At 42.3% G+C, this 12,246-nt stretch overlaps 1 protein-coding gene across 1 annotated transcript; it reads right to left on the bottom strand.

The window, feature by feature from the left end:
* Positions 1–7,806: 7,806 nt before the first annotated feature.
* Positions 7,807–10,472, bottom strand: pou4f3 (POU class 4 homeobox 3). Its single transcript, XM_076101575.1, has 2 exons — positions 10,306–10,472; positions 7,807–9,928 (listed from the first exon to the last, which is right to left on the bottom strand). Exons 1-2 carry the CDS (start codon positions 10,423–10,425, stop codon positions 8,993–8,995), a joined length of 1,056 nt encoding a protein of 351 aa, XP_075957690.1. The 5' UTR covers positions 10,426–10,472; the 3' UTR covers positions 7,807–8,992.
* Positions 10,473–12,246: the final 1,774 nt, after the last annotated feature.

The following is a 12,246-nucleotide window of genomic DNA, read 5'->3' on the forward strand; positions in this document are numbered from 1 at the left end:
TCTGATCATTTAAACCACTATGAAGGCCAACACAGTGTACTCAGGCAAAATGTGACCTTTGACCCTCGTGATGATAGAGCAAATGAATCCAATTTACAACGAAAGAGGAAACTAATATTGTATCTCACTAGAAACATTCCTTTTTCCTACGAAATTACATTCCAATATCATTAAACTGCAATTTCAATTACATTTCGAGGGACATGTTTTTCTCTCATATCGCGGTCACGGTTTTCAACAGCCCTCCTCCCACAGCAGTCTTCTGCAGACCAGTGTTATTGAATGGGAACTTAATTTTACAAGACAGTGTCATGCTGGTGTGTCCAACATGCTAAATAGCTGGTAGGCTGTTGCATTGGTTCCCAACTCAATTCATCCTGACGGTCTGCATCCGCCTACAGCTCAAGAGATCAATGAATCGATGAATTGACTGTTTACCATTTGCCTTTGGCAGCAATACAAAATGAATACAGGACGTCTCCGCACTCATCCAATAAGGCTGCGATTATGCTGAGTAGTGATCACTCCCTGATATCTATTTACCTGTAAACACAATGAAACTGTGACATCTCGGGAAAGGTTCATTCACTTGGCACTTGGCGGGTGTATTACTAGGTACCCAAGGGCTTACAGTATGGAAGTTGTCCCAAATTTGGACAGGCTACGTGTTAAAAGAAACCTGAATAAACAAGACCCTCTGCGCTGCAGCGGGGGCGTGGCTTCGCGGACCCCAGCGAAGCTCCGTAGCCGACGTCACTTTGTCCATGCGCATTCAACAAAAATGCGCATGGACAAAATGTCTCACATTTTGTTGAACTCAAAATAGATTTAGCAAAGTTGATCATGAATAGTCAACACAAAATTAAGAACAAGTCAAATGATACTTGACATTGTAATCGGTTGATTATTTGCTTTTCAATAGGACCGCGGGGGGAACCACACAATAAGAGTATAACTGTATTCATGTGTGTGCAGAAATAGCAATGCAGAAACGTTTAGAAGTTCAAGTGATCGCTCAAACATTAATGACTCTGTAAACCATTCAGCCCCCAAAGAACTTCTGAAGAACCCTGTTTTCGTAGAGTGCACTCAACCAATCGGTTGAAATCCATTTTAGTGTATAGGTGCTCCGAGCCTGGCTGTGGTGAGCTGGTTCCCTGACGGAGGAGCTCTCCGGGAGAAACATTTTTCACCACTCTTTCCCCGCTTGCCTGGGACAATGTACCCGTCGCTCAGTGACTTGATGCAATGTGAGAGCTGTGGGGAGGCGTGCTCTTGGTGGTGGTTGGGTCTCTGTGTGGCGCTCAGCTGTGTGTATGTGGGCCACTGAACCGTGGCTCCCTCATTACTAAGTAAAGAGAATCACTCTCCTTTTCAACAGTTCTTTTTATAGAACTGTTGGAATATTCCCAATACTTTTCCTCCCATGCTTTTTTTTTTATAAAGGGCTTCAAAGGACAAATAAACTCTCAGGTCAGGTCAGCATTGTGTAGTGAGAAGATAGACCTTTACGTGGCCACCGCACTGCATGGTCATTTTCTTGTCGACCATAGAGTTATTAGCAGTGGATGAAGAAGCATGTTGAGCCTTTAAGTAAAAGCCGCAGTGCAGTGATGGAGAAATACATCATTACAAGTAAATGTTATGCATCCACAATCTTATGAAGAAAAAAAAACAGAAGTATTACATATATATATATATATATATGGTAAAACTACTCGTCTGTCAGTGTTCCACTATTATTTTTGTATAATTTCATTATTATTACTTATTTGTCAACATAAGCAGCATTTTAATGTTGTAGCAGGTGCCGAAGAATAACTCTTTATACGGTTTGGTAATTTTAGAAATGAAAATATATCATATTTTATCAAGCGATCTAGGGCTGTCAAAATGTCAGATTTTCATAGCCAAAGTAGTTTACAATAACAGTATTATTGCCATATCTATAGAAAATTGGAAAATAAAATAATGCTATCAATCATATTCATCTCTGACTTTGTTTTATTTTTTCTTCTTTTTTTTGGCAAATTACACCTAAAATACTCTATCTGTAACCATAACTGTGTATGTAAAACTATTTAAGAGGCGCTGGATCATTTACACCATATTATCATATCAACATGATATAAATATGTAATTTTTTTTACAATATCACGTTTATCGTCAATACCAGTATATCGCAACACCCCTAAAGCGATCATCCATTTTGGATTTTAACAAAATGCAGATACCTCAAAATTGCACTCCGGTCGGGTCTAAATGGAAATAAATGTACTTGGATACATTCCACCACTGCTGATAAACGTTTGTTGAATGTATGTGTAGGAGAAAGAACATACTCTGATGTTGCTTGTTGAATCCGAGGACCACACGTGCTTCAGTCATTTAAAGCACTCTGAGTATACCAGTGGCATCCTGTCGCCTCATTAAAGGGTAAAATAAGATTTGTTTAGAACTGTTATCGTGGCTACCAATCCAAACCCCATGTGGGAATGTTTGAAAGCATGCAAATGAGCTTGAATCACCCCAAGGCAATTTAACCTGAACAGAACCATATCACACTATCTTTGCTCCTCTGCCTGATCTGATGAGTATTATTCTGTCGACTGAAGGATGCTCCCTGCGTCAAAGGTCTCATTGAACTTTTGGTCTGCAAAAGGCCAAGCTGATCAGGATCATTACTTGCATTTAGAGCAGCTTGATACATATCGTAACGTTACATTTCTTTTTCTTGATCAGTGCACGCTCAGACTTATGCGCTCAGCACCGGCTGACTCTGCTGCTTCTTCATTGTGTTCCTGGTCGATTAGCCTCGGGGCTGTCTTCAGGGCCTAGGGCCAGTGGGAGTAGACGAGGAGGGGGGAGGCGGGTGGCTGAATCTGCTAGCTAGGGGACCGCCTTCAGGGGCCCCACTGTGGCTTGGTTTTCATGTCTGTCTTCAAAAGCACAGCCTCGTGGAGGGGGGGGGAGAAAGAGAAAGAGAAAGAGAGAGAATCTGCCATCAGTGGCGCTGCCATCGTAGTTTCCCCATGTGCCCCGGGTCTGTATACGGGTCTGAGGTGGCGGAGCATGTCAACACCGAGCTGCTTTTCACTTCCTTGTTTACATGATTTCCCCCCTCGAGGCTGTCAGACATACAGAATGTACACAGTGCTATCAAAGGATATGTTTACAACCAACGTTATGATTTGTTTGAGGCATTCTAATTCTCTGACAAACTCTGATTTAGGTTATAAGCAGCAGGAGTATTATTATTCATAAAGTGTTAGTATAAATGAATGTATTGGCATACAAAATACAGAAAGTACTGCATGTTTCCATGGCCTACTCTACTTTTAATATTCTAAAGAGGACTTGGTAAGATTATTTAATCAACACTCGGCCCATCACATCTTCCTATCCTAACATTGTATTTATTTGTAGTTATACAAAATTATTGGACACCTTTTTCTTTCTTTCTTGGCTTTCTGGTGGAGCGAACATTTAACGGTGGGTGGCAGCAACCGCCCGAGGTTGCATCTCCATATTTCTAAATACAACAAAAAGAAGAAGAAGCAGCTCTCAGCATGTTTATTTTAAAAAGGCCATTCCATCTCTCTCTTTTGTACACGATCGCGTCCTCATGTATCTGTAATATTCGGTATTCACATTCGGTTTCTCTTGTGCACAAATTGAAAATCAACGTAAAACAGGAGTGACGAGCTCATTAACAGGCCGTGGAAATGGCCTCCTGGTATCTCACCTCCTCTCGGCTGTGTGTCCTCTGGGTGCTCCTGCTGTCACAGAAGTTTAGTGTCAGACCGTCCGGACCGGCGGGGACGCGCTCACCTTGACATGAGCAACTTGGAAATGAAAAGAACCAAATCCAGACAGTCAGAATGACAGATATGTCGACCAGGGAGTTAGCCTTATTCTTTCTTCTCTCTTCCCTCTCTTTCCTTCACATGTCATTTCTCCCTGGCTTCCCTTTACCCACCTTCCTCCTTCCTTTTCCTCCTTCCGTCCATCATTCCTGTCTCTATTGCGTTGTCTTTCTTTGTTCTTTATCTTTTCCCCTCATATATTCTCTTCCTGACTGCGATCGCTCTCCTTCCCCCTTCTGTTCTTCAACTCATGCCTCCCCCTAACAATTCTTTCCTTCCTTTTTTCACTCATCTCCTCTTCCTGTCTCACCCATTCCTCCCGTATCTATACACTATATACTATACAGCCACATTTTCTTGGAGAGGATTATTATGTTCAGTAGACTGTATGGTGATTATATGTTCATCTAGTCTAATCTGAGTTTGTGTGCAGACCTGTACCCGACCAGCTAAGTGCTTTGTAGGAAAAAAAATCACGCCACAGTGAGTTATTTCTGGCTGGGTTAATCTTATTTCTCTGGGCACTTTGATAATGGAGAGGAGTTGAATAATGAATGTAGTATATAATACTGTTCTTCAGGCCCACAGAATGAATTAAGCAAGTGCCTATAAGTGAGTTTCTGTGAGTGTCTCTAATATAGTGCCCCGCGTCCTCCTTTGTCCTTTCAATTCCATGTTCTTATTTAGTATTTGTGGAATTAAAACAAAAATATACACCTCAGCAGAGAAAAATGAAAGAATGCTATTAAAGCTCGCTGAAATGTAGATCACACAATTGTCTCTAATAATCCTTATCTAGAAGGATCTCTCAGTGTGTGTGTGTGTGTGTGTCCTCACATCTCTGCATGTGTGTGTGCACATCTCAGTAGTCTCTGAATAATGCATGGTGTGTTAGTTAGCAGACAATTTGACCTCACACACAGACAGACCATAATAGTGTTTCCTCGTCACAGGGGTTCACTGGTCTCTCTGCAGAGCTGATACTGAGTGCAGTTTAAGAGCAATGGTCTTGTGTGAGATCTTTCATTTCGTAGACGATTGTTGTGGTTTATTTGATGAAATATAACGAGCGATGGGGGAAAGTTTTTGCTTCAAATCCACTTTGTCGTAGTTCGGAATGCAGCGAGGAAAAGTCACAGAATCATGTCAGTCATTAAACACACTCTGTAAGCAATTTCACTTCAGTTGTGGCACTTTTTTCATTGTTCAATTTTCATTTTATGTTGATTTTCCATTCAATCGTTTGATGTATAGTTTGGGAAATCACAGAAAGTAGTGAAAAATGCCAATCACAGGCAGGTGCTCCACCAAGGTGATGTCTTAACAGTCCAACATATTTCATTTACTATGATATAACAGAGTAAAGCAGTACTCATAGATTATTGATTCATTTTATGCTGATGGATCATTGATTAATTGACTAATTGTTTCATCTATATGTTACACCACTGTGCCAATCATCAGTCTGCCTGGTGCATCATATCTAATATGTGCTGGAAGACGTATTCAGATCCTAATACCAATATATATATAAATACTCTATTATAAGTAAAAGTTTGCATTCAAAACTGTATTTCAAAATAAGAATAAAAGTTCTTAAAAGTATTTTACTAAGGTGTAATCAGCTTAATTTACACTAAGTATAAAACTAAAAATACAGACTTTGCAGGCAAAATGACTTCAGAGTCAGAGTTATTATAGGATAGCATATCATTGCTGAGGCATTAAATAACATTTTTAATGTAGCAGATGGCCTCGGTGGAGCTGATTTACTTTTGGTGAGTTTAATTTGCTGCTAATAACAATGACTTGTATTGTATTTGCTTATCATAGGTTTTCTAAGCTCTTAATATGCAAAGTGACAAGTAAAAGAGCAAAAATATATTGAAATCAAAATACATCAGTATACTTGAATGAATGTAAATAAATATTTGATATCACTGGCATCTTTAGCCACAATAGTCCTTCTTGCCGTGATCTGACTAGAATCAATCCTATAATGTGCATTCACACACCAAAGTGTAGAGGAGGGAGGAGGGAAAGGAAGCTACAGATGGACCGCATCTCCTTCTATACCTTTTAAAAGACACCCATCACCCCGGCCTCAAGTTTCTAGAGAGTAACACAATCTCACTGTGTGTGTGTGTGTGTGTCCATACTTGTACTGCACACAGGTGTGCGTGTAGACGTCAGCAGTAGTTGGGTCCCCAGCTGGTTTGTCTTCTGATGATAATAGAAGGTGACTAATAGAGAGCGCAGAGGTAGCTGTCTCCCTTCACTCTGGTCACATTCTCATTTGTTGCTACTGGCATTGGATGAATTATTGAGTTTGGTGTGTCTTGGCTCCGACCCCTCCCCTCGTTGCATTCCCTCACTCTGCTCCTAAAGATGACAGCCACCCTGTGTGTGTGGGTGTGTATGTGCGTGTATAGTGTGTGTATGTGCATGCATTCTTCAGTAATTAAACATAGCTTTCATCCTCATTCTGTCAAAAAAGGTCTTCCCTGCATGAAAACATCTGAAACAACCTCTCTCTCTCTCTCTCTCTCTCTCTCTCTCTCTCTCTCTCTCTCTCTCTCCTCATAATTGTCTTCGCATGTATCAAACACCAGTCTTAACTCGGCTCTTTATTCTGCTTACAGTTTGAACTAATCAACTTGCACGAGGCTTGATTGAAAACGAGTTTTCCTACTAAAGAGAATGCATAAATTGGACCCAACACACCTCCATTATTGCATGAGAATATGCAACACACCTTTGAGCTGCTGCTGAATAATTCACGTGCCCTCAGTCGCCACATGCCGCTAACGCTTACAAGCCCTTCAGCTCAACTTACCACATAGCGAGTACGTTATGATATCAATACGGGTATTACAAAGATCAATAATTCACACGGCGAAGCTCCTATTTTAACCTTTGCATTGCGTCAGAAACACTCATCATTCTGAGAGCGTTCGATGATGTTTTAATGGCGAAACACCTCCTCAAACATGTGAAGTATTTCCAAATGTGTCAGAAAGAGGCTTATAATGACAACAATAAACATTCGCATTTTATTCTGCACTTCCCTTAAAAAAAATCACATGTAAAGCCATAAATTAAAGACTGTGTTTAATCACGTCTCAGCATCAAAGAGAATATTAATAAGTGCCACAAACGTTTCCGCCTAATTGCGAAGTATTGATCCTCTGGCTGAAACAACCCGCCGACAGTCTCACTGGGAAAACCACACAACCGCTGGCCACGGTGGCTTGGAGGATTCCGGTGGATGCTTTTTATTCTTGTAATTATTTAACACAAAGTGTTTGGTTAATATTAGGAGAAAGTGGCCATTGTTGGGAGCAGAGACACATACAGTAGACCTGGAATAAATGCAGAATTGTGCGTAATATTACTCTTAACATGAATAAAGTCATACCAGTTGCGATTGCTTTTAACAATAATAATAATAATAATAGCTATTAATAATATCAATGTTGGCCTAAATGGATATAGAGGTAGTGAAATTGTGCCCCGATCCTCTGAAGTAAAATGATTTAAAGTAAAATAAAGGAGATAATACTTACTTACTTCGTCAAAAGAGTAAAAATAAATAAAAACAATTTAAATAAAATACTTTAACGTCCCCTTTCCTCGGTAAACCTGTTGTGTATCCAGTTCGTCTCTCCCTAGAGTTTCCAGTCCGACTTCTACTCCCAACGCCTCCACATTACTTTGTTTTATACCAATATATAATTAATATTGCATCGTCATTACTTAATAATTTCAAACCCCGTGCAGGAGATAACCCTGTGACACGAGGGCATCCATAATTAAAAGCGCACTAATCAGAAGGGCCTTTAGCAGCGCGTGGAGGGCGCGCATTCAGCTCTCCGCGGTGTGAAAATGACTGTGACAATCGAGGCCCTTTATTTTTCTGCGTTTATATCATGTACGACAATACATTTTTAATCCCAGCAGAGGTTTGGGGAGTCATAAATAAAACAGTCGGGCGAATTCCCGAACAAAGATTGCATCGCCCACTGCAGCTCAGGGAGTTTGAGACAGTGCATCACCTTTTTTGAGTCTATAGTTAAACTATTTGTGTGCCGCATATGCCTAAATATTAGAGTAATACAACTAAATAAAACACAAAAAGTCGCTGCCCCATGTGAATTTCTTCTTTAAAAATAACCAATAATTTATTAAGTTTAAACTTCACACATTTTTAAAAGTGAAATCAAGAGTGAGGAAAAAAATATATACTTAAATTAGGTGATACTGTATATATCTGGGCTACATAATAATTATAGCTCAAAAACATGTTCACATCAAAATACTAAAATATAGCAGCAGCCAAAGCCACATATGTGTGCCTCATAAGAAGGTGTCATTTCCATTTCTTAATAATTCAAGATAAACAGACTCAGTGTGTCATAGCTTGTGAAATTACATTACTGTAATTATTAGTGCGTAATTTGTGCGTAAATGACCATCGAACAGTTCACGAGGAGAACAGATTGTTTTGCAAATTAAAAAAGAAAATCGTGGTTTAAATATGTGACTTTTTTTCAACCCCTCACCCTCTACTCACATTAGTCTGAATTAGATTAAAAAAATATGTGAGAACACAGTTCAAGATATGATGCACGTGAGACAGTGATGTGGAGGATGTACTCAACCAACATTACAAAACAATCCATCATCATCATCATCATCTCTTTCTCTTTTAAAATCTTCATACAGTTTTACAAATAAACAGCCCATACATCTATAGCCTCTAATCTCCACTTCATTATTACAAAAAGTGAGTTTATATCCCTGAATGTGACAAACTGTCAGGGTGGATTTGCTGAAAGTTCATATTTAGTGTGTGCAAGATACATGATCAACATTAAAATCACCCTCCTCACAAATCCATAACGCAATCATTTATGAGTCCCATATTAATAACTAAATCGAAAAAAGTGCAACAACGAAGAGTGAGTGACACGAAATGGAAAAAAGGAGAAAAAAAAAGTCTTTTAGGAGATAATCCACGAGACGTGAAGAGCTGTTGATAAATCCCTGTTAGTTAGGCTACTTAGGCTATTATTAATCACTCGATCAAAAATGTAGTAGGCTATTTTATTCATGATGTGTGAAACTCAGTGCACCGCAGAGTACTTCATTCGTTTCTGTTTCTGCCGCTGGTTACAAAACCACACTCGGACCACATTCTTTTTCAGGTCCAGTTTTTCGGCGATGGCCGCAATTTTTTCCGAGGAGGGCCGGGGCTGGATGGCAAAGTACGCCTCCAAAGAGCGCTTCTCCGGCGCGGCGATGGAGGTGCGCTTTCTTTTCCTCTCGTTCCCGTTGAAAAGGTCCGGCTTGGTGCTCTTCTCTCTGTACGCAGCCTCCGCTTCCTCCAGCCAGGCCTGGAGAACCGGCTTGAGCGCGATCATGTTGTTGTGGGACAAGGTGAGGGACTCAAACCTGCAGATGGTGCTCTGGCTCAAGCACCCCACGCCGGGGATCTTGAGGTTGGCCAGTGCCGACCCGACGTCTGCCTGGGTCACTCCGAGTTTGATCCGCCTCTGCTTGAACCGCTCGGCGAAGGCTTCCAGCTCCCTGGGATCCGACTCCACGTCGTTGATGCACGCCATGCCGCCGTGCACCGACAGCGAGTGAGGGTGGGCCATGTTGGCCATCGCCTGGTGCAGCTGCCCCATGGTCTGCAGGTGGTGGTGAGGGTGCTGGTGGTGGTGGGCCGACGCGTTCATCCCGGGAGGCTCCGGAGCGCCCATCCCGGTCATGGACAGGCTGGTGGAGAGGTGGTCCAGGAGGTCCCCGGCCTCCAGGCTCTGTCCGAGGTGGTGGTGATGGTGGTGGGAGGCGATGGCGGAGGGGACGTGGGAGATGGGCACGGTGGTGGAGGAAGAAGAGGATGCTGAGGTGCAGGAGACACTGCTCATGGTATGGTAAGTCACGTCTGGTTTGAACGGGTGACTCTTGCCGTGAGAGACAATGCTGTCAGCAGCTGCCAGAGCCTCTGCCCGTGCCAGCAGGCTCTCATCAAAGCCTCCGAATATATTGCCCTGCAGCTGCAAGCAAGAGTGCGCATACTGGAGTCAGTAGGGAATTCTGTCAGGCAGCTCTCAGGATCTAAAAATCATTTTCCAAAGGCAAGCAGCGCCGAGGAGAGGAGAGAACCCTCCTCAAAGCGCAGGTCATAAAAATTAATATGAAAGCAAGAGCATTGCTTGAAAAGACATGTGGATGAGAAGGGGGGGAGGGGGGGGGGGGGGGGTTGGGATGGAGAGACGGGGGACACAGACAGGGGAGAGAGAGAGAGAGAGAGAGGGAGATAGTGGATAGAACAAAGTCCTGTCAAATCAACTTTACAGACATTTCCAGTGTGATATTTTCCCTCCTCTCGCCCAGTATGCTCCACAGCCATTCTCCCCTGACCCGAACGTACCTGCGGGGCGGGCAGACAGACTCTGCGCATGCCCTCCGAGCCTGAGTGCAGGCCGGGATACTTGGGCTCGTGCAGAGCCGGGTGCATGGAGAAATGCTGTTTGCCGTTCATGGTCATCATCCTCCTCCCTTCAAGCACCTCGCCAGCAGTGTGGCCCCTGACATGAAAGCCGGGGATCGGACAGCTATACGGAGCTCCTCTGCTCTCCTTCACCAGACTGAGCTGTTAACATCGACAGCGCCTCCCGGCATCCCTCTCGTCCTCCCCCCCCCCCTTCTTTCAGCCTCCCTCTCCTCCTTCCCTCCCACCTGCTCAGTTTACAAGTTGAAAAATGTTGGCCTCTGTGCGCAAGCGTCAAATGAACCCAAACTAAATCACTCATGATATTCTAATAACAACGTTGTTTTGTGGTCATATCGTTATTATGTTCTATCAGTTTATCAGGTTTACTGATGATGATATAGGGCGTAACAAAAATGAAAACACGGCACTACAAAGGTCCAATGATTTCAGCACCGTGGACAGCGCAGCATCGCTGAGAATAGTGCGGGCTGCTCCAGCGCTGTCCGTGGTGCTGACAGTGTTCCCTGTATAATGCTATATCACAGCTAGATGAAAGTCCACAATAATTGACCCGTAGTTTTGGTATTACATATAACACATTTGTATTTGAGTAATAAGGCCCGCATGGTTGCTGACCAGTTGACCCGAGGGCCTTGGCCTGTGAACGCCCATCCTCCGGGCTGCTTTACAGCCGTCTCGTGTGGCTGCTTGGTAACTCGCGGAGTCGGGGTGGACGGGCCGAAAGAGGAGCCAGGCGGACAGAGGCAGACCGATGACACCAGCGGAGTCCATCCGATCCTCCTAGCGGCGTCTCTGGTTCCCCAGACTCTGAATAATTTAGCTGCACGGTGGCAGGCATCCATTACCACGCTGGCATGTTCTTATTCATTACACAGATTAAAACAGCCGAGGTCTTTTCTCACCATGCAGACCTGTTGCAGTCTGGAGAGCCAAACGCTAAGAGCTGCGTGTAGGCTGGCTATTGCATGAGGATACGGGAGAGAAAAGACTTAACTTGCGTTTTGCAGATAGAGACATTTAAATAATTAAAAAGAAAAGTTGAGATCTTTGATCACAGACTGAACGTTTTGATTTTGTACCTAATGAGTGCATATTGAAATGTTACAATATAACATTAATACAATTCATCTGTTTTTTTTATATAAAAGTAAAAGTGAGAGAAAATGTAAGTGTCCTAAAACAGGCAACATGTGAGCAACTGTGAGGAAGCTGTGCAGGGATCCTATGGAATTCATGAGATGTTAATCTGAATAAAGCCCCAAGTCCCCTTTCACACCCTTCCCCTTTTCTTTACCCTCAATAGCTGTTATATAGCTGGGACCATTCATAATTCACAGGCCAATGTTTACGTCCGTCATATCTGTGCCTTTTCATATTCTGGAGATTGAATATGACATGTTTTATGAAGAGTGCTGTCATATTGGGGCTCTTTTCTTTTCACCCCCCATCTGGCCGGCATGCACTCCACCATGACCTAACTGTCACACCATGCATTCATTTATGTGATGAGTAGTTTTAGGAGGCTACTAATTTTGGTTAGCTATAATTCAGCAGCCTTTTTTTGATGTTTCTCAATTCATCATCATTGATATGGTTATGTTTTACAACTTCATTTAATCAAAAAAACATTGTTTTGTCGTTCTAATTGATACATGATTGTCTAGACGTGTCAGATCAGAGTTTAAACATATATATTCAAACAATATAAAACATGTAAATGTAAAATATATATAACTTGACTTAAGGTATTATTCCTTAGATGTTGTCTAGTAATTTTAACATGTCCTTTTATTACTATACTAACCAATGCCATAGTATTAGAAAAACGTCCATTCTAATTTTTGTCAAATTGTTTAA

The sequence above is a fragment of the Anarhichas minor genome, unplaced genomic scaffold, assembly GCF_050575085.1.
Source record: "Anarhichas minor isolate MPS153535 unplaced genomic scaffold, ASM5057508v1 ptg000027l, whole genome shotgun sequence".
NCBI lineage: Eukaryota > Metazoa > Chordata > Actinopteri > Perciformes > Anarhichadidae > Anarhichas > Anarhichas minor.

Coding starts and splice junctions, on each gene's coding strand:
- pou4f3 (XM_076101575.1), bottom strand. CDS start 10,425: ATGATGACCATGAACGGCAAACAGCATTTCTCCATGCACCCGGCTCTG. Junction 9,929..10,305: donor TCTGTCTGCCCGCCCCGCAG/GTACGTTCGGGT, acceptor TCTTGCTTGCAG/CTGCAGGGCAATATATTCGG.